A 25,999-nucleotide genomic window follows, 5' to 3' on the forward strand; every position below is an offset into this window, starting at 1 on the left:
TTTTCAGAATTAAAAATCGTTGGCTACGATCATCCTTTGAATAAGGTGTTTTTAATCAGACAAAAGACACAGTTTACCTCTGCTCAATCACATTGCAAGAATAGTTACTTATAGGATTGTGAACGATGAATAAGTCAATAAATGCAATATAGTACTTGAAGACACCAGTGTAAGACACTGTTCATACATGAACCAAGTCTTCTGTAAAACCGGTTAAATGTACTTGTATATCCAGTCCCGCTCTGAAAAATTTACGGTGCGGGTAATTCTGTTTCAACGCTGTTTTGTTATATTAAGTCTTATAAACTTATTATGCAATTAAAAGAACCATAGCGCTTTATTTGTGATATTGGTATATAACCTAAAGGTACTAGCACTCAAAGTGTTTACCAAAAGAATATATATTAAGTAAAAATGCCCAATAAACATCTCATATAAATAAGGGAACATAATAGTCTTGTCTTTGATATTATACAGAATGTGCTTGTTTGCAAACGTAACAGGACAAAAATAGTAATATGAATGAAATATTGGATTATGAAGTAAAACAAAATATACTGGATCAGATAAAACGAATATTGATCTGATGCGGTAGAACTGCTTGCATATGGTAAGATTGACTTTAAAGTTATCAACAAGCCATTAACTGACTGGCTTTAATTGAGATTTAACCGATTCTGTTTAACAATATCAAGGTACGGTTTAATCGTTTCACTTAATATATTTATCCCAACACCGTTGTTTTGCATGAAAATGTGTATATGAACTTTTGTCAAATAATTTTCTTGAAATTTATTTGAATGTGAAAATGTTCAATAAAAATATTCATCATCATCATCATACAACAATACACCGATGATTTGAGTTAAAACTGCATATATAATGCAAGCGGAATATTGTCTCAGTACTTATCACTATAACGGTACTACTCGGGTGCACGTTCGTGCCTGAAATAATGCACGGAAGGGTACCTGAGGTCCTCCTCCACCAGTAAAGCTGGAACGCCGCCATATGACCTATACTGTGTCGGTGTGACGTAAACCCAACAACAACAAAAACAAAACTATAACGGTATCGGATAAATTTCACTACAGTAACTGTTGTATTCCATTCTCATACAAAATTAACATCATTTGTATATGGAAACAGCGGTAAATCCATCCAAACTCAATGTTGATATGGAATCATACATAAACAGTTTTATGAAAATGAAATTAAAGATTAACTTCTCTGTCCCAATATGATGAACACGACATCAAAACATTTTAATGTTTATTTTTATTAAATACTTAAAACACAATTATGGTCATATCAAAAACAATAATTAGTATTTTCTAGATCACAGAATGAAAAGGAACGTGCAAATGTTTGATTTAAACGAGTCTGTTTGTATGGATATGACCACAATATAGTAGCCGATAATTTAAAGACACTTGCAAACACAAAAGCTTTAAACTTGTAAAAATACTAAATATATTAAAAAAATGCTTACACAGACTATATACAGCAAACAAAACATTACCAATAGGCAAAATCCTTATAATATGCGTCGCGAAAGAAGCAATTTTAAATCAGAATATGCGTGACGATGAAGCAATTGACAAAATATTACATGTATTTAACTTCAAATTGTCTTTTCAAAAATAAAGAAAATTAAAAAATTCTAGTAAATAAAAATCTATGATAGATGAAGCCAACCGAGTTTATGTACATGAAAACTCGACAGCCGTGTTTTTATACGGTTTCATTATTTTTTCAACTGCTCCTGAATCAATGCCACTTGCACAAAAACTACTTATTTTGTCCGCATTTCCATTGCCAACATATATACCAAAGTCAGGGCCATAATTCCTTGAAGGATCAGCAACAAACGTAAACCCCTTGTTATTCTTTTTGACTGACATGTTGGAAGCTTTTGTCAAAATTCTGAAAAATTAAAAAAAATAGTAAACAGTATTATAGTATTCAGTGAAAATAAAAAACAGCAAAAAAAAAAAAGTAAACACCCATCAATTTCATGCACGTGTCCGGAGGAAGAATGGGCATTGTATTTTTTTTTAAATGATTTAAGTTATCTCTTAAGTGTATAAATGCAGTATCACGATTTATTACATTTATAGATGTGTATAGGTCATACAATATTTCCTATACCGTTCAAAGTGTATCTCGTTTGGAATTAAATAATTATTTGCAATATTAAGCAAACAAGAAAAATGTACCATTTAAAAGGATGACTAATTAAATTGTTATATTGTAAAAATATAGTTCTGCAAAATGATAACACTGTCTAGAGATCGAGAAAAAAATTAAGCGGATTTTTGTCAATTAAGGACAAAACGGAATTCATTTGAATTGGATAAATAACGAGTTTTCTCGATAAAAGATAAAAAAAATCTAATATATGGAAACTTATGCAAATGAACGTATGGAACTTAAAATGATATGGCCTATATGATATTTGTATGTAAATTTATGGAAAGGCTTATGAAACTTGCCATAGTATTTCAACTCCTCGCAGATTATTAGAAACAAAAGAGTTACAACATTAATGCCATTTTAATAAGCTACTTATTAAGTAAAGAATATGAATAAAGATATAAGTTTTGTAGACGTGTCTTATTCTCAAAGTAAGTATTTGAAGAGTACTAAGTTAACAAATGTCCGTTTATGTTCATGAACCCAGGCTACGAATATATCTAAAGAATGCACTCCTATATAGAATTTGAATATGTTACATTTGTTACACACTTGATCCCATTTATTTGGCAAAACTAGAAATATGTTTTACTTGGAATTACCTTATCGTACAGCTTCTAGTGGAAATCAAATTAATGTCTACGATAGTTTTTGCATTATACTTGATCGTCCCGTTTTCAGCAAACTGTCCAGCACATCGATATTCTATGCAAGCAGCTTTCTGAGTTTTATCAGGGGAACTAACATCAAACGTCGGGCTAACTTCATATGTCCCATATTGCTTGCTATTTTCAATTTTGTTCTGGTAGCTTTGCGCTATAAACCTTGCGTCGTTATCATCAGTCTAAAATTATAACCTCTTTATTATTAGCACAACGATTTATCGGATGATAATAGAAAAACGAAATAATTCGTTTTGCGGAATTAATATATTCAATTTAGTGCATCTAGTTGATATATTTAAAAGAATAGACAAACTTAGGGCAATAACTAACAACTGTTTAATAAAGTCTCATTTCACTCCATGCTATTTCATCTATTCTATTTTGACGCTAATTCCAAAAATGATGAAGTATCCCCCCTATGTTTATTTATGCACTTTGTAAATGCATGTAAAAAGTAAAGATATGGACTAATGCATGGCATGATTTTACCTGAATTAGCGTCATTATTTAGCAACGTACAGTTTGTTTGTTTGTTACAGAATGAAACAAATACTTACTTTGATTGCAACCTTGATAAAACATGATTTTCCGTATGGTTTCTCGGGAGATACGGGGTACCATGATAATGCATTGTCGAAAGTATCTTTACTTATTGTTGTCGTCAGTGCATGTGGTATAGAATTGTATGCAAACTGAAATTTATAACTCTTCTCGAATTCTTCATTACATTTGGAAAAATCTTCGAATGATACAAAGGGACTGTAACGTGTTTTTCCATTCTCGGTAATATCGTCGATATCATACGAGAAAATCTCTACTTCTGTGTTGTTTTTCGTGTTATTAAAGTTTTCGTACCACACTGGGAGGTCATGCGATTGACTTGCATAAAGTCTACTACCATCAATTTTATTCTCTGCATAAACATACACTTTAGAATCGCAGAAAACACTCAAACATGCATGCCCATTTGTGTCCGTCGTTTTACTGTCCATGCCTTGGAATTTTTGGCCGTACATTTCTTGAGTAATTGCTACTATATTTGTTCCACCAGCGGATCTTTCTCTAAATGTAAGGTCGGAGTACACAGAAACGCTTAGGTAACAAGCATTTCGTTTAGTCTTACTATCATGTTTCACAATCCTATCGCCATAAATTGGTACACTATGATCACAGTTTGTATATCCTATGATAACCCTTTCCATAACAGGTGTGTCTTCTGTTAAATCAATGTGGTCTATTTCTTGAACCTCATATTCACCAACCAAAACATTCGCTAAAAGCTTTCTCCTACCAGTTGCAAAATTTGAATCGGAAAGCATCATTTTTGCTGTTTCAACCCAAATGCCATTGTTAATATCGTAATTCCATAACGCCAAATCTGGAGAGCCATCGTCTTTAAACGACACATTGAATATTGAAGCATCGAGATTAAATTGCAATTTCTTTTTAACTTTAAGCGGAAATCCCTTGTCGTCCTCAACAGTTGTACGAAACATTCCAAATGTTTCAAGAGGTCCTGTCGACCCATCTGGAGTATTATAGACAAAATTACCGTTTGAGGCTTCAAGATCGGACAGCTTTCTTGGATCCATGAAATGAACAGTTGCCTTTGCTTTACCGGTGTAATTCATTCCATCTGAAGTTATCAGAGCATGTTCTGGGATAGTTATTCCACCGACTGGTGGAAGATTGTTAGAACCTCCTAAACTTATACTTATTCCAAGATGGCTGTCAAATTTGATTGGATTCGGTTTAAGCGGTAAAACAACAGTCACAAACGAAGTGCTATCACGTTGTGCGACCATTATTTTTGTTGTCGGTACAAACATGTAAAATGTTTCGTCAACAAAATACACTATCGCTCTTGTTTTACTACGTAGCAATTCAAAGTGGAAATACCCTCTTTCATTCGTGACCGCCGCTTTTTTCCCGTCAATGTACAGGAACCCATATGCGAACGGAATTTTAGATCCATTTTCATGCTTTCCGTATGCTGAACCTTCAACAGTCGAAGAAATCATGCATATTTTACATGCACATGATTTTATACGTTTAAGTTTATAAGAGAATCCTGGACAAAATACTTCGATCTCTGTAGTTTGGTTTTCTTCGCAGCAGTAATTACTTTCTTTATCCGAGCATGTCTCTTCATCTGTAAATACTTTTGACTGACAGTGCTCCCTACTACATTTCCCGATATCTACTACTGTCACGTTTGACCCATTTTGTTCAGCATAGCAACTGGTTGGCAGTTTGCGTGAATACAAAAGGGGATTGGAACATTGTTTGTCTGCGATTGCTGAAAAACACAGTGACTGCTTTGCTGTTGTTGTTTTTTTAATTTTAATCAAAATGTTTTTATAACAAACATCTATTAATATTAAATGCATTTGGTTTGAAGGGAAGAGTGGTACGTTGTGATAATTCAGCAAAGCATGAATGTAATTCAATAAAATATAAGTATTTCAAGAAAATGCTTAAAAGTGTTAAAATATACCCTTGTCTCGAGCATTTTACTGTATACTTTATGCATGATGCTATATGATATATAATTAAAGCCCTAAAGGAACCATTAGAGTGTTTTGTATTGCTTTTAGGTAGAACTTTTGCGACAAACTGGCAAATCGATAGATTCTAAGGACAAGTCGTTATTTACAGTGTTATGTACAGTGCTTTTCTAGACTACAATTTAGTAAGTATTGTGCAGAAGCATCAGTCTGACTCTACATTGACCAATAATAAGGTATAGGAGGCATTTTAATGATTGCTGTTCATATACCTTATCGCATTTAGCAAAGTGAATTGACACAAGACATGAAGTCAATGAGGTGGATAGTGTTTTAATAATAGGAAGCTAAACGGGGTTCCAGATTTCAATTAGCAGGGATATAGGTTATTTATTAAAAATCTTGTAACACAATTTTTTTATGGTTTTATATCATAAATATGATGCTCAAATTAAGATTTATAAATTTTGTAAGTTCCAAAAAGCATTATTTATAAAGCTATAAACGAATTTTACATTTCATATAAATAAAGGGAGGTAATAAAAATTACTTTCTATAAAGTCTAAGTCAAATTTTGCAATAAGAAATGAATGCATATATTTTAATGATAACATATAATATGTACACATATTTGCAAGACATATTTTACATATTCTTCGATGTTTGAAAATTGTTTAATAAGCATAATTATATACATATATATAATTTCACTTAAATGTGGTACATATCCTCACTACAACATACAAGATCCTTAAATAACAGTGTAAACTGATATATTACTACTTCTCCTTATTTGTTGAATGAAAATTGACGAAGCAAAGGGTACAGGGGCTTGTATTCAGACCTTACCCATCCCTACTCCCCTGTTGGATCTGCGACTTCAGTACAAGTTTATATATCCTTGAATACATACGCTCTGCACTGCCATTGTAAACTTGCTCCTTTCTTTATTATAATGACGATGTTACAAACTATGTAAAATTTGCACTTTTTATGTATTTACATGAAAATATAAAATAATTGCAACTTTGAAAAAAGTTTTGTTACATAGACTATAATAAGTATTTTATAAAGAGTAATTATGTTTTGGGGGTTACAATCATGCTTTTCCACAAGGAAATCGTTCTTTTTTTAATGTTCCGAGATAAGGTAGGCTAGTGTTTCTTAAACCAAAAATTATTTAATTAAAAATTGTCGCGCGGCTGATTATATACATATACTAACATATACATACTAGTGTTTTCTTGTATATCTAGAATACACATTTGTTACAAGCAATAATCAAAGTATTGCAAGCAATATAGAGTCCCCTATCGGTTAGAACCCCAGCAACATTATAAAGGGCCATAGACATTCAATTCTGCCGCTGTGGAAGACATTAATGAACTTGCTTTCGAGTTCTATATTTTTCAGTATCATTACAATCAATCTCCTACGCAGTGCTCTCTCCTCTCTGCCATCACAACATTATTGTCAAGATTTTTGACGACATGATTTTTTTTTTCAATTTTGACATTTATTTTAAAATGTAAACACGGTTTTGATAATGTTTCAATGTCGTAACGTGTTAGATGTGAATTAGAATAAAAAGAAATTCAGAACCATAATTTCCAAAACTATGGCCGCTTTCGAAAGAGAAATCATTCAAATAATAAATAATTTTGATTCTACATTTAACAGAAATGAATTCTTTTCAATCATATCGACTGACTTAACACCGGAGCTTAAGGTAAAATGGCGCTTTTTATTACAGATGCAGCAATTGTTGGACGATTTATCAAGCGTATCGTCATCTTGACACAATCATGTGATAAGAACATCGTCACGTGATTTATGTGAAGGCCGTGGTTACGAGTTTGCGTTATAATGTGTTAAGTTTCACTGTCTGATAAGGAAATTATGTTTATACAACTGATATTAAAAAAAATCAATTTTCTCAGGATGAATATGTGTAAGTAATATATTAACTTTTCCCTATTTTAAGTAAATTTGTTGGAAAGGTTCAAAATTATTCAAAAGTAATCTCAGTTAACAATTTTAGGGACGGACAGACAGACATAAATACAGATAAACTGATCCCTGGTTGTAAACAGAATATAACATTTTCAAAAGCAAAATACTTCAACTAAAGAAGAGATAACTCTTGAAATAAAGATGCAAGACTTATCAACATTGTCATAAATGATGTGAATGATGAATAAGAACAATTGTTTAAAAGATACCATTAATAGTATCAAAGTAGAAAAGTGAGAGAAAATAACATTTTACAAATATATACCATTTATAGTAAGATAGAGGAAAATTAAAGTTTCAAATAAATGAAAGTTTAAAAGGAAAATATTTATGTAAACACAGGCACAAGACTTAAAAATCACACACAATTTTGGTGTTGATAAAAATCTTATATTTTAAATTTGAAGAAAATACATAAAGACTATTATAGAATAAATAAGGAATGTTTTAAAGTTTAAGGGCGAGATAATTCCGGAAATATGGACGCAAGATAATATCATTGTGATGTGGGAGTATGAAATTGAAATAAACCCCTTCAGGAATAAAGGAGGTAGGTTGAGTAATGATAATATCTAAAAAAATTATATTCAAAGGGGACATACTTCTAATAAAATAGTCATTCAAATTCCTTACCGACCACTTTTAATGATGCTTCTTCTGATTTCACAATTCCGGCTTCTGTTTCTACAGTACAGCTGTAAACACCAGCATCAGATAGACTTATATTTGTGAGAACTAGTAACTTGTTGGCATTTGGCAATTCAATACCGTCCTTAAACCTACAAAGGAAACAATAAGTTGACAACGATCTCATATTTATATAGTTTTTACAAGTATTATGATGGACACGCAGAACAGTGAAGTCATGTCAATAGACATATGGACCCAAATATTCAAGATTTGATTTAATGATACACATAACGTTTCTGAATTAAATTATTGTTTTGCATAAATATCTTTTTTTCTGACCGTTTTCTACGTATATAGGATTATTATTGAATGTATATAATGGACATTACAGCACATGAAAGCTTTTCTGTTATCTGAAGTCAATTTATATATACAGCCATTAAAATGTAAATGTGGGGCTATCTAGAATATGATTTACTTGTATTTCAGACAATTAATTTGATAAATGTAATTTTCTAAACAAGAGCGATCAGTAATCACATGTGTCGCCTCATGATGGCCACTTTCATGTTGGGACAAATTTTGTGACAGACGGACAGACAGACGGACAGTGCACAACTAGACTTGGTACTGATCATTCCTGTAAAGTTTGGATAAAATTGCACCAGTAGCTTATGAGGAGTAGTCTGGACAAGTTTTTGCGTATCTGGCAACACATAGAAAAAAACACCTTTTTATCAAAGGGCCATAACTCGGCCAAAAATCATTCAACCGGAAAACCCGTGCAATATGCTCAAGGACTTGAGCTACAGTTCAATCCTGTAAATTTTCATTGAAATTGCAATAGTGGTATAAGAGAAGTAGTCCGGACAAAATTTAAAATTAAAAATTATTAAAGGGCCATAACTCTGACAAAAATCATTGAACCGGAAAATGCTGACAATATGCACAACTAGACTTGGTAATGATCACTCCTGTAAAGTTTGAATGAAATTGCACCAGTTGTTTCTGAGGAGTATTCCGGACAAACTTATGTGTAGTTGGTAACGCAAAAAAAGGAATGTTTAAAACCACCTTTTTCTTGAAGGCTCATAACTCGGCCAAAATCATTCAACTAATAAAACCCATTTAATATGCCCAAGAACTTGAGTTACAGCTCAATCCTGTTAAGTTTCATTGAAATTGCATTAGTGGTATAAGAGAAGTAGTCCCGGACAAACTTTAAAATTAAAAATTATTAAAAGGGTCATAACTCTGACAAAAATCATTGAACCAAAAAATGCTGACAATATGCACAACTAGACTTGGTACTGATCATTCCTGTAAAGTTTGGATGAAATTGCACCAGTAGTTTATGAGGAGTAGTCCGGACAAGTTTTGTGACAGACAGACAGACAGACAGACAGACAGACAGACGGACAGACAGACGACGGAGAAGTGATCCCTATATGTCGCCACTACTCCGTAGAGGCGACACAAAAACCGCATAAATAGATACAATTTTGACTATGTTGATAGTGTAATTTACATTTATAGAAACATTTTTTTTTATCTATGTGTACATATGTACTCACCAATGAACTGATGCCGGTTTCGGTCTCCCAGTCGCTATACAACATAATGTTGCGTTTTGATTAATCACTCTGACTTTGTTTTCCGGATGCTTCAATATCATTGGAGAAACTGCGGAAAAGTATAAAGACATAAATAGTTGATTTTGTTACTTGCGAGTTTTATAAATCATGATGAATACTTATAGAATAAGTTTCTATTGTTTAACATAAGATATCTTTTAAATTATTTAAAAGGCCATTTTGTTAGTGTAATATTTTCTTTACTTGTCACTTTCACTTAAAATATTGTATCGAATTTGATAAGAAAGTCACAATGATTTGAATTAAGGCAAATATATTTCAAAAGGTAATTATAATTTACGTAATAAAGTACTTGAAATGCAACGGCTATGTCTAAAGAATTTAGAATATTACAGACCCATCCTGTAAATCTTCTGTGTTATGTTCAAATTTATGTTATTTTCTTGTTTCACGCTGATGGTCTCATCGACATACCCATCCTTGTGCAGTATTATTGACGCATTTCTCAAACATACATTTTTCACCAGAAATGTTCCATTGCTGTCTGTGACGCCAAGCCGTTTACGTGATATGGATAAAATATGTACTTCTACAGTTTCCAACGGAACGTTTGTGTTGCTTTTCACTTTCACTAAGAGAGTTGTATTGATGCATAAACATACATCACATTTGGAAGATAATGTAGCGTCTTTACCACATACAAATGAGCAGTCTAAAATAATCATTATCGGAAATAAAATAAATGGGTTATTTCTAAAAAGAATAACACATACGTAATATAGATACATGTATAACAACATGTATACTGTATATATGAAATGATTAGAATAACATGCTCGTTTAGTGCAATTAACACATATTTCGGTCTTTAACTTTGCAAATTTAAGAGGCACCGCATTACGTGTTATTTTACAATTGATGAGTAAGTAAATAAATATCCTACTAAAACGCTTGAATTACAAACAAAGAACTGTTTAATATTATTAAAGTCCCAGTTCAAGCTTTAACTTGAAGTTACTAAAGAAATCACTTTTTGATATAACTGGAAGTACTAAACTACCAAATATCTGTTTGAGATTTGTTTTAAAAATATTTTTATCAAAATTAAAGAGCAGCAAACATTTTAATAGCGACTCAAAAATCTTTGTGGCTTATTTCGCATACAATCTATAAGAAAACGATGAAATTAGAGGAATCAATCCTACATTAGTGTATGATAACCCTTATGCTTAAACTCTGCATTGAAGAGTATTCAAATAGCATTATGTGGCGTGGGTTTCAAACTCCACGAGAGGCAACTGTTGTTTTCTCTTTTTTTTCTTAAGCAATATTTGTGTATTTTCAGAGGAAAGAAAAAGGTGTTTCAATTTCAATTATAGAATTATTTTAGGGATTTCTTGGCTAACTTGGCTAAATAATGCAACATTGAATAACATACATGGTAGACAAGCTTTACGAGTATAATTATTTTCATTTTATTTGCTTATTATATTAAAGCTCTCCACAATACCTGGACATTTCCAATCGGAGCAATTTCTCTGTTGTGATCTTGGTCCTTTGCAAAAGCTCCCACCATTTGCTGGTACTGGTGCACTGCAATACCGTTGTCTAGTCTGTTTTCCGGAATCGCATGTTTTGGTACATTTCGACCACTCTGTCCAATACGTCCATCCTCCGTCGATACTATCTAAGTACATATCAACAACAAGTCATGTCATTAATCGTAGGTTACCTTCCTCACAAAAAGGAACGAACCAGGGACCCATTTAATAACACACAAGAACAACAATGTCATACTAAGTTATAATATTAATTTAAAGTTTATAAATGGTTTATAAAATGACACTAGCCAATTGTATTGTAAGCCATACGAAAGTGACATTTCAAAACTTATTGAATTCAATTTAAATACTTTTCATGTGATAACTTTAAACTTACACGTTATGATAACTTTTCACAAAATCCAGTCAGGAAAATCTTTATACCAGTACTTGATTTAAATCAGACACACCGAATATGATTTTCTGAATTAGTTTGTTTAATGGCCGCTTATTTGAAAAATAAAGTTGAATAAGATTTAATCTGAAAATCTGATACATTCACTAATTTTCGTAATGCATGCATCACTACTTTGTTTTAAAAAGTCATGCTTAACCTGTGCACTGCCGCATCGTGCATTTTTCGGTTTCTAAGTTCTTCCCAAGACAGGTATCATTTTCACGTCTCTTTACACACTCTTTGAACCTTCGTCTGATGCCTGTTCCACATGTTCTGCCACATGCACTCCATTGTGTCCAAGGTTTTAAAACGCCAGCTCCTAAATGGTAATAAATGTAGAATAAACGAAACATTTGTTTTCATTTAATATACTAGAATCGTTATACATACGATAAAAACGTATCAAATTGATGATATATTGATGTTTGAAATTAGCTCAAAAATGTATATTGTAGATTTGGATATACAGCAGCCGTACTGTTAATGCGGACAGACTATTTCTTAGCGATGAATAACCTGCTCAATAATGTTTCAGTAATTTACTGTATAACCATAAAGGGAATTTCAAGATTCTGTACCTTTAACTACTAGATTTACAAAAATAGAAAATTCTACAAATGGATCAACGTAAGGATATGGATATGAGGGAAGGTAGAATAGCAAAATGCTTCTATGTTTAAATCGAACCGCTACCTACTACAGAAATATCCAGTCCTTGAAACCGATTTCGAAATGAGGTGTCAATACCCGAGAGCTAATGCACTTATTATATATGCATACCGGACATATCGTCATTCAGTTATGTTTAATATGATATTTCCTAATATCAAGCAGAAATTTGGATTACACAATACTTCTAAATTACTCTAAATAACTTAAATATTTTCTTGCCTTTGCATAATATATCTATAACATCTTTTGTGATATTTGCTACAGTACTGGTAGTTGGGGATGGTTGTATCTTTATATTTGATTTCTGTACAGTTGAGCTACTTTGGTTATCTAGAAAAAGAAGTTCAACCATGTTCTCCTGTAGTTTATCACTTATCCTGTTAAACTGTGTATCATTCAATGTTCGTGAGTGTGAAACAACGATAAGAAATTTCGGAGCACTTTGTCTTGTAGCATTGCGTCCGGTAAAACCATGTATCAACGAATAGTTTATTGCTTCTTCCAAACGACTTTGTCCAGTTGCCCGCCACATAAAATCGATTGCTAGATTTAAATCATTTAAAGATTTATATGTATCCAAGTTAAACTGGATGGTTGCTTGTTCTGCAAATGTTACCAGTGCCAATCTGTTGTCTTGATTAAAAATGTTGGAAGCTATTTCTTTCGTCAGAGTTTTCTCCGCCTCAAAATGGCTATTGGTCACGATATCAGATGTATCTAGTGCAATGGCAATATCTATCGGAGAATTCGTGCATCCTAAAATAGTTTAAAACGTCAATAACACATGTAATACTTCAGGATAAATCTCCGTAAAACAGCTCAGCCATTACCATTAAGTTAAAGAAAGTACTTTATTTTTTGGGCTAGAAGAAATAATACAAAATTAAGTAATAGAGAAAAGAAGCATACGTTACCTTATGTGACATCCGTGATTTGATATGGAATAACCAAGTCAAAGAGACAGAAATATAAATTTCGAGACTGCAATATCATGATTTTACAAGAAATGGTTACACTAAAAACAATGTGAAATAATTTTTCTTCACGTATCGTTCCGAAAGTCAGGTTGGTAAAAAAAAAAAACAACAAAAAAACCCCAATAAAAAATCAAAGCACAGAAGGCGCTGAATTTGTTTGGGTCTCAGAATGTCAGAAAGGGGAAGGTTGTGAGATTATAAACCAATTAGTTTTTGTAAAGTGCCACCAATTCTTTCCAGCGTTTTAATTGTAGTAAATTGGCTATAAGACTAATTTAAACACTGATATTCAATCCAATGTTTATTTGACTTAAACAATAAGAAAAAATGAATTGCCGTAACTGGGATTTGAACTCCAGACCTCTCGCTTCCTAAGCGAGCGCGCAATCCCCTCGGCCACGGTGAAGTTATTTGGTAACAGCCTGAAGAAAACTATATTATTCTATAAAGGGTACGACGCTAACTGTTGTTTAGCACAGATTTTAATAATCATGGAGCTTACTATAAGCATGTATATCTATAAAAAAATAAAACAATATTAGAAATCTTCGTACATTCGGGAATTATTTTGCTTGAAAATTAATGCGCCTGTCATTTGACCATCTTTAACGCAGTGATCTCCCCTGAATTTTTCGGCGTTAGTTTACATATAAAGGGAAGTAACCGCTTCAAAAAAAGCGGACTACTTTCGGCACTTGCAATTAACAGCATTAGAGTCTGAAATTTCGCTACCATTATTTGTTTGGTCTGACGACCCCCCCCCCCCAAAAAAAAAACAAAAAAAAAAAAACAAAAAAAAAAAACGATTATATGAATTTATCTCATTAGTAGTAATAAATTGGATCCGATTGGATTGTCTAAAGGTAGTGGTGCAAAATCAGATTTAGGTTATGTACTTAATACATTTGGTTACTATCAAATGCCATTCTGACCTCGAGGTTATAAATCTTTTTTCTGAGTTCTGTCTCAAATCTCAGGATTCTCATTGGTCAGTGGAAATCCTGTGGCAATTTCAGACCAATCAAATACCTGAGATCTGAGTTTGAGCTTAGTGTACGTTTTTATAACCTCGAACCCTGGTCTGTTTAAAGTGGGCGCCTTAAAATTGCATTTAATTATGACACAAACAAATGGAATATATTTAGTTTATAATTCCTTTGTGACACGATTGTTTTAAATCAGATAAATACGACGAATTGAATAATAATAATAAAATGCATATGAACTTACTTTGTCCTGTTTCCCCAACAACACTGTACACAAGACACAAGAGAATGCTTGAAACTAAAATCATTGTGCTTTCTTTCCTCTAATAGCGATCGTCGGAAACCAAGAAGGCAATTCCTTATTAGATTAAGAAGATATCCTACATTTACCAATATTTTAGTGATTGTCCGCTCTTAGTATCTATCCGGCAGGCGATTTATTACATAACTAAATATCACCTGCCCAATCGCCAATCACGTTCTTCCACTAAAATACAAGTTTAACTTTAACTATATAAGTTTTATCTAGAATCTAGGAGACTTTGCTCTGTAATAGCGTTATCAGTTATACGCAAATTATAAAATAAATTGTAAATGTAATGAATGTAGAATGCAAAATATGAAATAAATCGCTTTTAAAAAAGAACTTTGCAACCTTGACATATGTCTTGTACAGTATATAAGTGAATATCCGCCAGTTCGTATTTTGTGTTGAACATGCTAATTCTAATTTTATTATAATAGTTTGTACGCAAACATGATTACACAACGACACGTGTTTTCATTAGTTAAGAATATGACGACATTTTAATTTGAACATATTTTATTTTTATTAGATATTAGTTTATCTTATGACTATATTTCTCGTAATGAAATTTACAATAGGGATTGTGTCCATGAAAGATTTTCAATGGAAAGCCAAGATTATAATTAATATATCGTCTTCATACATTATAACGTTGACGTTATAATAATGTGAGGCCGGGAAATAATTTTGATACATATACCATTTTCAAACGGAGATTCCTCACAAGTGTCTTTTACAATGACTTATCCCGCCTTTCTTTCACTGTCTGGTATACATATACATGTGTGTTAATATATGGAAATCTAGCATATGAACTTTTTAGTTACTGTAGGCCTGGCATAGAGTGACATTTAGTTATGTAAACAAAACCATTATCGCATAGACACTACCTCTCTGTATTCGTTTTGCAAAGTGAAGATGCATCTAAGTTTGTAGTTAAGATTATCAATTAACCAAGTGGGCCAGAATATCTCCACACGTGCTGGTCCGGTTTTGTACACTCATCAACGGCATCGTGACTTAATTCCATATTATACCATCTCATCATTCTATGTTTGTAGTAGTATTCGACGACAATTTCATTCAACGCGTTTTCTAACAAAACACTAATACTGACCGAGTAAGTCATGACCGGTCAACTAGTCATCCCAGGTACTTAAGACGGCATGACCTGATCTGCATTGTGCAAGCTTGGTAAAGAGCCTGTGTCGGTGTGTTGGGGGTAGGCATCTGGAGGACTGAGAAAAGTAATGACATATATCTACAAAAATGTTATTCCATTCTGCAAAACAGAATAGTTCGCATAAAAATTTAATATTAAAGATAAACTATGCTCAAATTTGATATAATACAATTATTGACTATTAAGCCATTAAAAATGATGTGATATTCAACGGCAGATGAAATTGTCCGATAAAAAATAGAAATAATGATAAGCAGTTTGCATGTTTACAAAATGAAATGTATATAATCATAATAAAAGATGATAAAACGAATTAAGAAAAAAGATATTGTTCCGATTAAAATGATGTCATATTATTCATCCTTCATATAAGAAAAGTATTATTCTAATACGAATGTTTGCGTAAAAACTATGATATATATAGAGTAAGAAAGAACATGTTAGAATAACAAACAAGAAGAAAGACGAACTGGCGGATGAACCCTCAGGTAACCAACTAACTTTTAAGTTTAGTGATATCAGAACAGAATTACTCTTTCGACCTCCTGATAACCGTAAGTCATTAATACGAATAAATCATCTTTATTATCAATTGTGTGTCATGAGGTCAACATAATCTGACGCAAACTCGAATGTTTTGCGCGTTTAAGATTAAAACCTTTGATGTTGGCATTGATAAAAGAGACAATTTTAAACCTAAAGTATAAAATTGAAGTTTATTCAAGCCTTATTTAAGAAGTTTCTGTTTATTTTACCACACGTATCAGACAATAAATGGAATACCACACAATGTAAACAAAACATAGATTTGTTTGAAAACCCTTTTTATGATAAATTACAAAAATGACAACAAAGACCACATTTAAACTTGTTAATATTGAAACAAATTAGGGAAGTTTGAGAATTTGATAGATAACTTATAATTACTTAAGGATTAAATTGTAAATTAAGAATCATTTGGTTTGCTTCGGACTTTTTAATACAATGTAATATTTAGAAGCCTTGGTACAGTAGTAACAGTGAGAGTTCTGGGGCTCAAATCCGAATGAAGGCAACTACATGCAATTTTATTTATATTTTAATATTTTTTAAGTGTCATTTTAGCGGTTTTAATTTTTTTTTCTTAAAGAATTAGCCAAAATATGCAAGCAAGGACATCAAAAGAATTTGATAGATAACTTATAATTACTTAAGGATTAAATTGTAAATTAAGAATCATTTGGTTTGCTTCGGACCTTTTAATACAATGTAATACTTGGAAGCCTTGGTACAGGGGTAAAAGTGAGAGTTCTGGGGCTCAAATCCGAGTGAAGGCAACTACATGCAATTTTATTTATATTTTAATATTTTTTAAGTGTCATTTTAGCGATTTTAACATTTTTTTCTTAAAGAATTAGCCAAAATATGCAAGGACATCAAAATGTACATAAATGATATTATAATGCAAGTTAGAAACTCTGGGCAAAATAACGTATGTATCAAACTCAAACTGTCATTATAGCAAACATGTAGATGGTAAAAGTGTTTTCTATTTTATAACTCGTTTATATGTTTGTATGTGTGTATGTAGGTAATCTATTAAAACTTGAATAAAAAATATCTTCATAATTATATATATATATACTTGTTTCTTACAGTCACTTTGTACAATGTGTAGGTCCGAAATAAAAGCAAAAGACATAGATAAATTTTACAAAATAAAAACATGTTTCATATGCAAAAATAATTCCTCTTAATATGCAAGGGTGATTGAAATTTCAAAGATTGGGTGTGGCACTAAAACATTAAATAATAAAAAATCGGATGGTGAAATTTTCTAATATTTAAAAAATAATCGTCCTATACTATCTTCGTAAGAAAAGTTATGAAAAAATTATTGTATCGTCCATGAATAAAAATCTTAAAATAGTACTGTCTTCAAAATTTCTAAACCACAGACGATCAATAGTTAAGAGTTTAAGATATGCATACACATTCACCAATTGCGTCTTAAATTTCTTTTTCAACTCATTATGCTAACTGCATGCTTACATTACATTTACAAACGTGTTAGAGTAGTACAATGATAGGAAAGATGTTTTCCAACATCAAAACTATTTTAGTTGGACTTACAATTTTAATTGTGTTCAATGGTATGTCATTTCAAAAGATAATAATTATATCTTTACATACATCGTAAATAGCTGAGATTTTTTTGTATGGCAATTGATTGTTACTTATTATTTATGTTATAATTGACTATGTTTTATCTGTAAGAACTGTAGAGTACATACCATTTTTTCTCTTCATTTAAACTGAATTGTAGTCATTTAAAGCGTAACAAAAATTGATTTACAGAATCCTGTTTCCGCGATCGACACCGGAAAATTCAAGCTTAATTTTTAATTTGGTCGAATAGTGGATTGCGAAAACAGGATCCCAGTGTAATGTTTATGAATATTAAAATTTCACAAAACTTTAATATTGCTTTTGATAAGATGTTAATGCAGACTCGTGTTCAACTGCATGTACATGGATAACGTGGGAGTCATGGGGCTCTTGCTCCTCTTCTTGCGGAGGAGGTTATCAAATAAGAAACCGGGATGCTTGTTGTAGAAGTGACGCAACATTTGATGAATGCATGAATGAATGTCACATGCAATCATCCGATTCAAGGGAAAGACGATGTTGCAATACTTTCTGCAGTAACGGCGGTTCTTGGACATATTTGGACAGATCAAGTTGCACGGGCCGCTGTACCTGTCCTAAGGGATTTAAAGGAAGTTGCTGCCAAACAGGTATCGCGTCTTTTTGTGGTTGTTTTTAAATATGAACTAATAACTTAAGACCAATTTTTGAAGAACATCGTGTAGGTTGTAAAAAAGTTAACAGCCTAGCAGCCTATTAAAAACTAAGAATAATACGAACATCTAAATGGTCGGAAAATGCATTAGTAGAACTCCCTTATTTTAATTCCACGCATTTTTCAATATCGTGATCTTTATTTTTTTATTCTAATGCTTATCAATATGTATATTTAGTAGTCTAGCCGCATTACAGCCTGAAAAACTCTACAGTACAGGCATGAAAACCGTAAGATATGAATCAGTTGCGCTTAATCAGACCATTCCACGCCTCTTTTAATATCTTGGTCTTTATTTCTTAAATGTTGAACTTTATATTTTTGTTTATTCTGACTCTTCGAATTTTGTAAAGTTAGCAGCCTAGCAGCCTGACGAAAACTTAGGTTATTAGAAACATGAAAACTGTCGAAAATGAATCAGTAGCACTTCCTTCGATCATTTCACGTCCTTTTCTTAATATCGCGATCTTAAATTTTTAAGATGTTGAACTTTAATTTTTTTCTGACGCTTCGAAATTCATTAAGTAAGGCAGCCTACTAAACATGAAAATCATCGGAAATTAATAAATAGAACCCCCTTCGTTTTATATGATCAAAGGCGTGGAATGGTCTAAAGAAGCGCTACCGATTCATTTTCGAGTTTTTCATGTCTATACTATTCCTAGTTTTTTTAGGCTGCCAGTCTGCTAGGCTGTTATCTTCACAAATTTCGAAGCATGAGAATAAAAAAAAATATAAAGTTCAACATCTTAAAAAATAAGAACACAATATTGAGATAGGCGTAAAATGATCTATGAAAGTGCTACAAATGCAATTCCAACGTTTTAAAGTTTATACTATTCTAAGTGCCTTTTAGCTGCCAACTTCAGGCCGTAGAGTGGCAACTATACGAACATCAAATATAAATTTTTATATAATGCTTTCCAGTGTTTTACTGTAATCTATCAGATATTTATATTCTGATAAACCTCAAGTATAATCAAAATTTTATATTTCTATATCTGAATGCGGATGAAAAGAAAATCATAACTAAATGGAAAAACAGGCAGAAATAAATGCCGTCTTATGTAAATTTTGTTTCTTTAGGAAAAGAAAGTCGATGTGTACATACACCATGTTGAAAATGTACCAAAATGAGAGAAATATAACAGAACTATTTTCTTTCAAAATTGATGATGTGACTCAGTGGAATATATTTCAATCTTACATGCAAAACAAACAAAATAGTAAATTCTTCAGGCTCGTTATCAATCTTTGTCTATCACTCAATTTCAGCTTGCAAATATATACCACATTGCCTACCAAATGAAACAGAATGCAATATCATAGGTGCACAATGTCTTAAATGCAGTCCACCTTATATTTCAACTGGATGGAAAGGAACGTGTAGAAGCCGTAATGCAATCTCAATTTCTTGTGTTTTTTTATTTTGTTCTGAACCTAACACATTTCTTATCATATATGTTTTTTTTGTTTGCCATTGATTCGTATTCCAATAGATTATTACGGAATGTTCCTTGCATTGCCTTTAGAAAAGGCCATGATAAATAAAAACAATGTCAATAAGATAAATGTCAATTATTAAAGATAATTAATAATCTGCAATTCAAGGTATAATTTCATAACTTACTGTAACATTTAAGAATGGTCCCTTTTTCTCTCCATTACCATAAAGCACGTTTTACTGATAATTTTTGAAAGGGAGCGCGATTCGGTTGATTATTTATCCTTATATTACACCAACAGCCTTGTGTACTCCTATGTGCAAGAATAACGGCACATGTATATCTGACAATGTATGTGACTGTGCTCCAGGATTTATAGGGGAACGATGTAATCTCGGTAAGAGTAAATATATTTATTGAAAATGACAATTTAATTACTTATTATGCACCCTCCTTCGAAGAATAGGGGGATATTGTTTTGCTGTCTGTCTGTCGGTCTGTCTGTCTGTCGGTCTGTCCGCCTGTATATCACATGGTTCCCGCTGATTATTTTAAAAAACGGTTCATCACAAAGTTTATATTTCATATACTTATTAGTCATAACTATAAAATGACCACTATTGATTTTGGTGTCACTTGGTCAAAGGTCAAGGTCACGGTTGCCTTAAATGTCAGAATGGCTTCCGCTGATTATCTTGAAAACTATTCATAACAAAGTTTTCATATTTCATATTCTGATTGGTCATAACTAGTATATGACCCTTATTGGTTTGTGATCACTAGGTCAAAGGTCAAGGTCACAGGGGCCTCAAATGTCAATTGGTTTCCGCTGTTTATCTTAAAAACTTTTCATCACAGAATCTTCATATTTCACATACTGCTTGGTCATGACTAGTCCATGACCCCTATTGATTTTGGGGTCACTAGGTCAAAGGTCAAGTTAATAAGTGTCTAAAATGTCAGAATGGTTTCCGCTGATTATCTTAAAAACTATTTATCACAAAGTCTTCATATTCCACATACGGATTGATCATAACTTGTAGATGACCCCTGCTGTTTTAGGATCACTAGGTCAAAGATCAATGACACAGGGGCCTAATTTGACAGAATGGTTACATTTATATGATAATATATATTTTGTTCCAGCTACCCTCCAACTTGTATAACTTATTAATGATAGCTTTCATTCAGTTTCAGGTCATATATTGGTTATTATTTTTTTCCATAACTGAACACTTCCATGTACCCATTTATAGCATGTTTTATTACAAAAGTACCAATAGTATGAGTCAAGGTCTGGAAATGGGGGCATATGTGTCGTTCGCTTTTCTTGTTTTAGCATATGCTTTTGATTTTTGTCTTGCTGAATGTCAATGTGTGTACAAAAATTGGAAGTTGGACTCTAACATTTAATTATTATACAAAATTATTGACAACGAAATCTACTCTGTCGAATTGAATACTTTTTCGTTTTTATGAATGATTTGATGTCAATCTCACATTTCATAAGCTTGTATTGACATGCAAGTACATGGGCATTTAGTGTCTCCGTTACAAAACTGTGCTTATAAACATTGTATGTAACTATATTAAGGTGGAAGTATGGAATCATACCTGGTACCAACTTTGCATGCAGTCGAGCAAAAACCGTTTCGACCATTATCTTGGTACGACCAACCTTCATTTTCGGAGTTTGGTAGAGTTTGTCACATCAAAATCACAATGGAGGTATTTATTTGTGTCAAAGTGATATACAGTTTATTTCATTTTACTGATTGCCTTTAATGATTTAAGGCATTACCACCCTAACGGGCACTATAAGGAACTGAATAATTTATATCATAGGTCAAATATATACCTTAAAGTTCACCTGTATGCAAAATTTAAACAAACTTTACCGTACGGAAATCGAGTTATGGCCACTTTTATGAACTGAAGCAAGGGTGTATGAGGGACCTTTTTCAGAAATGAGTAACATTTAAATAATTGGCAATAACATTCTAATGAAGAACGTTTTCCCATTACTATTCAGCTAACAATCAACATAAACAAAATTATGGTTTCTACTCCAAATTTTTTAAAAAAGTATAAAAATGTTACCCTACCCCACCCTTTTTTAACAAGTGTTAGACAAATTTTGAACTTAGGGAGCCTAATTTAAAAAATCCTTAAAATTTACCCGAATGAGTGCCGGTTTTCAAAGTTTCCCTTAATTTTTTAAAAAAAGTATATTGGTTGATTTCGTAAAATATTAAATACTTTTACCGTCTAGTTCCGATTTTATTACACTTTGAAAATATCAGGTACCATATTTATTACTAGATTTAGCATTATTTAGCCAATAGATACCTATATAAATTAAATAATAAAAAATAAACACTTTTTCTACCCAAAATGGATGAAGAAATACATAAATAATGTTAAAAGAAAAAAAAAGTTTCAATGTAGTTAACAGTAGTTCTAGCCTATTTGAATACTCTTCAAAGCGGAGGTAAGGTATTAGGATGGTAAGGGGGCAGGGGACATATTCGAATGATGGCCCCGGTCAATTTTTTTAATAACTCAGACATGGTGTTTTGAAGGTACTGGACACTTCTTATATTTCTCTGTCATTGTAATTTTTTCTTGTTTGTGTGTAGGAAATGTGCAGTATTTTTGGGTTTTTACCCGAAACTAAGCATTTTGGTAGCTTTGTATGTATTTGTGACTCTCCGAATGGAGGTGAAAAAGTTAAAAATCAATCTTTGACATTTGGCGCCAAACAAGTAAGAAATTTCTGATAAATTTTGTGAAAAATCTAAACGTATGACAGACACTTTGTTGGTCATTTTTGAAAATGCCATAGCTTGCACTGCGTGTTAGTGATATTATTAAAGGAATCGGGCGGATTCTGGAGTATGCTGCACCTTCATGAAGATTGCCCATATTGGTATATTTTAGGTGTAATTTGGGCTGGGTGGGGGTAAATATAAATTGCTGTCAGTCATTTTTTAAGGAGCAATGCATGCAAACTATTATTTTCTTCAATGTATGTCATATATCATTGAATAATGTTATGCAACTGGTTATCTGCATGTGAAACAGATTTTGAAATATTTGGAATTGTGTTTCTGGCCACACTGAAATACAAAATTGTTCATTTTTAGGTCCCCTGCCCCCTAATACCTTAAGCTTACCTGTATGTTTATAGATAGCAAAAGTAGCAACAACATTGAACACAATTTTATTCCTTTTTCATGTTTTGCTGTCATTTCAACTTTCAAATTCAATTTGAATGCAAATAAAAATTTACAACCTTTATGTCCTAGAACACTCCTGCGGAAACATTGGTACTAGCAGAAAGCAGAAATCTAAATGGAGAAACCTACGGAAATTTTACAACTGGCCCGATTGATAGCAAGGGAAGCCTAAATGCAACAACTCGAACTGCATGTCTACAGATACGTTGTCCTTCGGATGCAAAGGGAAACGATTTGCATACAATTGACGTACAAGTCTACCCAGTGACTGGAACTGGAACATGTACAATAATGTAAGTTCTAATATACAAAGACTTATGGGTGTTAATATCATAATTATATCCCAACAAACAAACGAGTCAGATTATCGGTTGGTCAGTCGGTCCAACTTTTAGTTTCAGGGCGATAATAAGAGTTTGGAATGAGATATTGTAATCAAACTTGGTATATAGCAACCTTATGTGGAAACCTTAGTTGAAATGCTCTAGCGTTATGGTCAAAGTAACCGTTACTGAAAATGGAAAATGGTTTCCGGACAATAAAAGAGTTAGGGATGAGATATTGTAATCAAACTTGTAATCAAACTTGTATAGCAAGCTGATATAAAGACTTCTGTTGGGAGTCCTTTTGGTTTCCTTTGGGTCACGGTCATGATTCCTAAAAATAAAGAAATGGATCTGGACAATACAAGAGATAGACAGGAGATATTGTTATCAAACTTGGTATACAGCAAGCTTACTGGAAGGCCAAGTTAAGATTACTTTTGGACCCCTTGGGTTTAGGGTTTAAGGACACTGCAACTAAAAATAGAAAAATCGTTCCGGACTATAACTAGAGTTTGGAATAAGATAATGTATCAAACTTAGTATATAGCAACCATATGTGAAAATCCAGTTTAGAATTGTTGTTTGACTCACTGGAGTCAAGGTCACCTTTACTAAAAAAATAGTAAAATGATACAATTTCTACAGTTATTAATGAGATATTAAAATCAAACTTAGTAAAAAGCAAGCTTATAGGAAGACCCTAGTTGGGATTGCTTTTGGACCTCCTTGGGTCTTATATAGGAAAATGGTTTTGGGAAAATAACTTAAGTAAGAAATGAGATATTGTAATCATACTTGGTATACAGCAAGCTAATATAAAGACCCTGGTTTTGCTTGCTTTTGGACCCCTTGGGTTATTGGAATAGAAAAATGGTTTCTAGATGATAACTACAGTAAGCGATGAGATATTGTAAACAAACCTAGTATTGAGGATACTTAAGCAGAGATAATGCTTAGAATTGTTGACACCCCCCCTAGGTTCATGGTCAAGGTCACTGTTTCTAAAACTAGACAATGGTTTCTGGACAATAGACACCGATTGTTATGATTATTTTTTCACAGACGAAACATCATAAATTATTGGTCGAGTTCAAATTTTGCTTCAGATCACTTGCTTTTAAAAAAGCTTAGGTTGCTGGTGGGGGCAAGAATCACCTTTAGTGAGTAAGAATCGCATTTCTAAATGAAATTATTTTACGTTTATTGCAGGAAAACAAAAGATAACATAAATGTAACAGTTCGAAACCAACCAATGTCACACGATAAGATTCAACTGCAAATCGACTATGGAAATAATTATGGCCCAGCTTATGGGCTATACTTTGGCATGGGAACAAGAGACAATGCAATATATGCGACTAGACAACAATGCTTGAGCGGTACAAATTTCAATGTTAATGAAATAAACACTTCAAATGGTGTGTTTGCAGTATATAAATGCTTGCAATAGAACATATTTATTATTCAGAATCAGGTAAATGAAATACACTAAAGTAAACTAAATACTTCGTATCGAATTATGTTTCTGAAAAACAACAACAACAAAAAAAACAAAAAAAAAAACAAAAACAACAAAAAGAAAACTTAATAGTCCATTTTTCATCGCTTTTTGTTTAATATTGGGTTGCTTTTAGTGATGTTTTCAAATTTTTGCTCATTCGTATATACTGACTTGTTTATTTGTAATGTTATTCCTTGCCATACTTAAAATGGAAAGTTGTGAAAATAAAGCCCCGGCTAACACATTTATGGCCAACTTTTCAAATATCCTAGAGTTCTTCTGATTACTCTGAAAATGTCAGAGAGTTCTTCTGATAACTTTTGTAACTGCCAGTGTGTTTCTTCTCGCGCTAAGTTACGGCTCGTTTTAGCGTTTTTTATTTGTCAAAAAGGGTGTAAATTATTATGGAACAAAAAACGCTCCTTCTTTGCACACGAAAATGTGACTATTACATGTTGGTTTTGAGTTTTTAAAGATGAGAATTGCCATTTTTGACGAATGTGTCTTCTTTTGACGGACGTTTCTTCGATATATACAAAAGTTTTCCGACGAACTTCTTGGCAGTTATCAGGAAAACTCATGACAAGTTATCAGAAGAACTGCATATACCGTGTAACAGTCCCTCCTCCGTAGGATATACATGTGCTTATAAATTGATAATTGTTGACTATGACAACAGTTTTACTAATCTCAAAAGTTAAATATTAAATTGAAGAACTACTACTGTACTAACGCTTTATTCGTGTGTTATCCTCTTATTATTTCATTATGAGAATCTGCCGTTAATAATCAGGCTAAAATAAAAAGCCTGTATCATTTTCAATTTGTCGTTTTATACATTCTTTTAAGAATCCCGGTATTTCTATTTATAATTTCAATTCCTGAACTTACTGATATATTGTTTAGCTCTAAATCTA

General features: G+C 32.4%; 2 protein-coding genes across 3 annotated transcripts; one reads left to right on the forward strand and one right to left on the reverse strand.

Annotated features, from left to right (window-relative positions):
* Positions 1 to 1,224: 1,224 nt before the first annotated feature.
* Positions 1,225 to 14,779, reverse strand: LOC132716326 (cartilage intermediate layer protein 1-like). The gene is made up of 10 exons (XM_060699576.1): positions 14,484 to 14,779; positions 12,496 to 13,032; positions 11,762 to 11,923; positions 11,117 to 11,293; positions 10,004 to 10,318; positions 9,586 to 9,694; positions 8,015 to 8,160; positions 3,419 to 5,160; positions 2,799 to 3,040; positions 1,225 to 1,926 (listed from the first exon to the last, which is right to left on the reverse strand). The coding sequence occupies exons 1-10, from the start codon at positions 14,545 to 14,547 to the stop codon at positions 1,704 to 1,706; spliced, it is 3,717 nt and encodes a 1,238-aa protein (XP_060555559.1). The 5' UTR covers positions 14,548 to 14,779; the 3' UTR covers positions 1,225 to 1,703.
* A 2,935-nt stretch (positions 14,780 to 17,714) lies between these two features.
* On the forward strand, positions 17,715 to 25,802 carry LOC132716330 (sushi, nidogen and EGF-like domain-containing protein 1). Of its 2 annotated transcripts, none has more exons than XM_060699579.1 (7): positions 17,715 to 17,861; positions 18,207 to 18,506; positions 19,847 to 19,966; positions 20,318 to 20,413; positions 21,611 to 21,744; positions 23,325 to 23,548; positions 24,791 to 25,802. In XM_060699579.1, exons 1-7 carry the CDS (start codon positions 17,792 to 17,794, stop codon positions 25,029 to 25,031), a joined length of 1,185 nt encoding a protein of 394 aa, XP_060555562.1. In that variant the 5' UTR covers positions 17,715 to 17,791; the 3' UTR covers positions 25,032 to 25,802. The 2 variants fall into 2 exon arrangements, with proteins under 2 accessions (XP_060555562.1, XP_060555563.1); XM_060699580.1 differs by having other exon boundaries at positions 17,762 to 17,861; positions 18,219 to 18,506.
* The last annotated feature ends 197 nt before the right edge of the window (positions 25,803 to 25,999 follow it).

Source organism: Ruditapes philippinarum, unplaced genomic scaffold (assembly GCF_026571515.1).
Source record: "Ruditapes philippinarum isolate M1 unplaced genomic scaffold, ASM2657151v2 ctg2800_1_1_1_1, whole genome shotgun sequence".
In the NCBI taxonomy this organism is placed as follows: Eukaryota; Metazoa; Mollusca; class Bivalvia; order Venerida; family Veneridae; genus Ruditapes; species Ruditapes philippinarum.

What these genes read in the sequence shown, in the direction of transcription:
- LOC132716330 (XM_060699579.1), top strand. Translation starts at nt 17,792, where the DNA reads ATGATAGGAAAGATGTTTTCCAACATCAAAACTATTTTAGTTGGACTT. An exon ending in AATTTTAATTGTGTTCAATG is followed by an intron (nt 17,862 to 18,206) that starts GTATGTCATTTC and finishes GCTTTTGATAAG; the next exon opens with ATGTTAATGCAGACTCGTGT. An exon ending in ACATCAAAATCACAATGGAG is followed by an intron (nt 21,745 to 23,324) that starts GTATTTATTTGT and finishes TTTATGTCCTAG; the next exon opens with AACACTCCTGCGGAAACATT.
- LOC132716326 (XM_060699576.1), bottom strand. Translation starts at nt 14,547, where the DNA reads ATGATTTTAGTTTCAAGCATTCTCTTGTGTCTTGTGTACAGTGTTGTT. An exon ending in ACAGAAGATTTACAGGATGG is followed by an intron (nt 9,695 to 10,003) that starts GTCTGTAATATT and finishes ACTTTTCCGCAG; the next exon opens with TTTCTCCAATGATATTGAAG. An exon ending in AAACCGGCATCAGTTCATTG is followed by an intron (nt 8,161 to 9,585) that starts GTGAGTACATAT and finishes TTTCCTTTGTAG; the next exon opens with GTTTAAGGACGGTATTGAAT.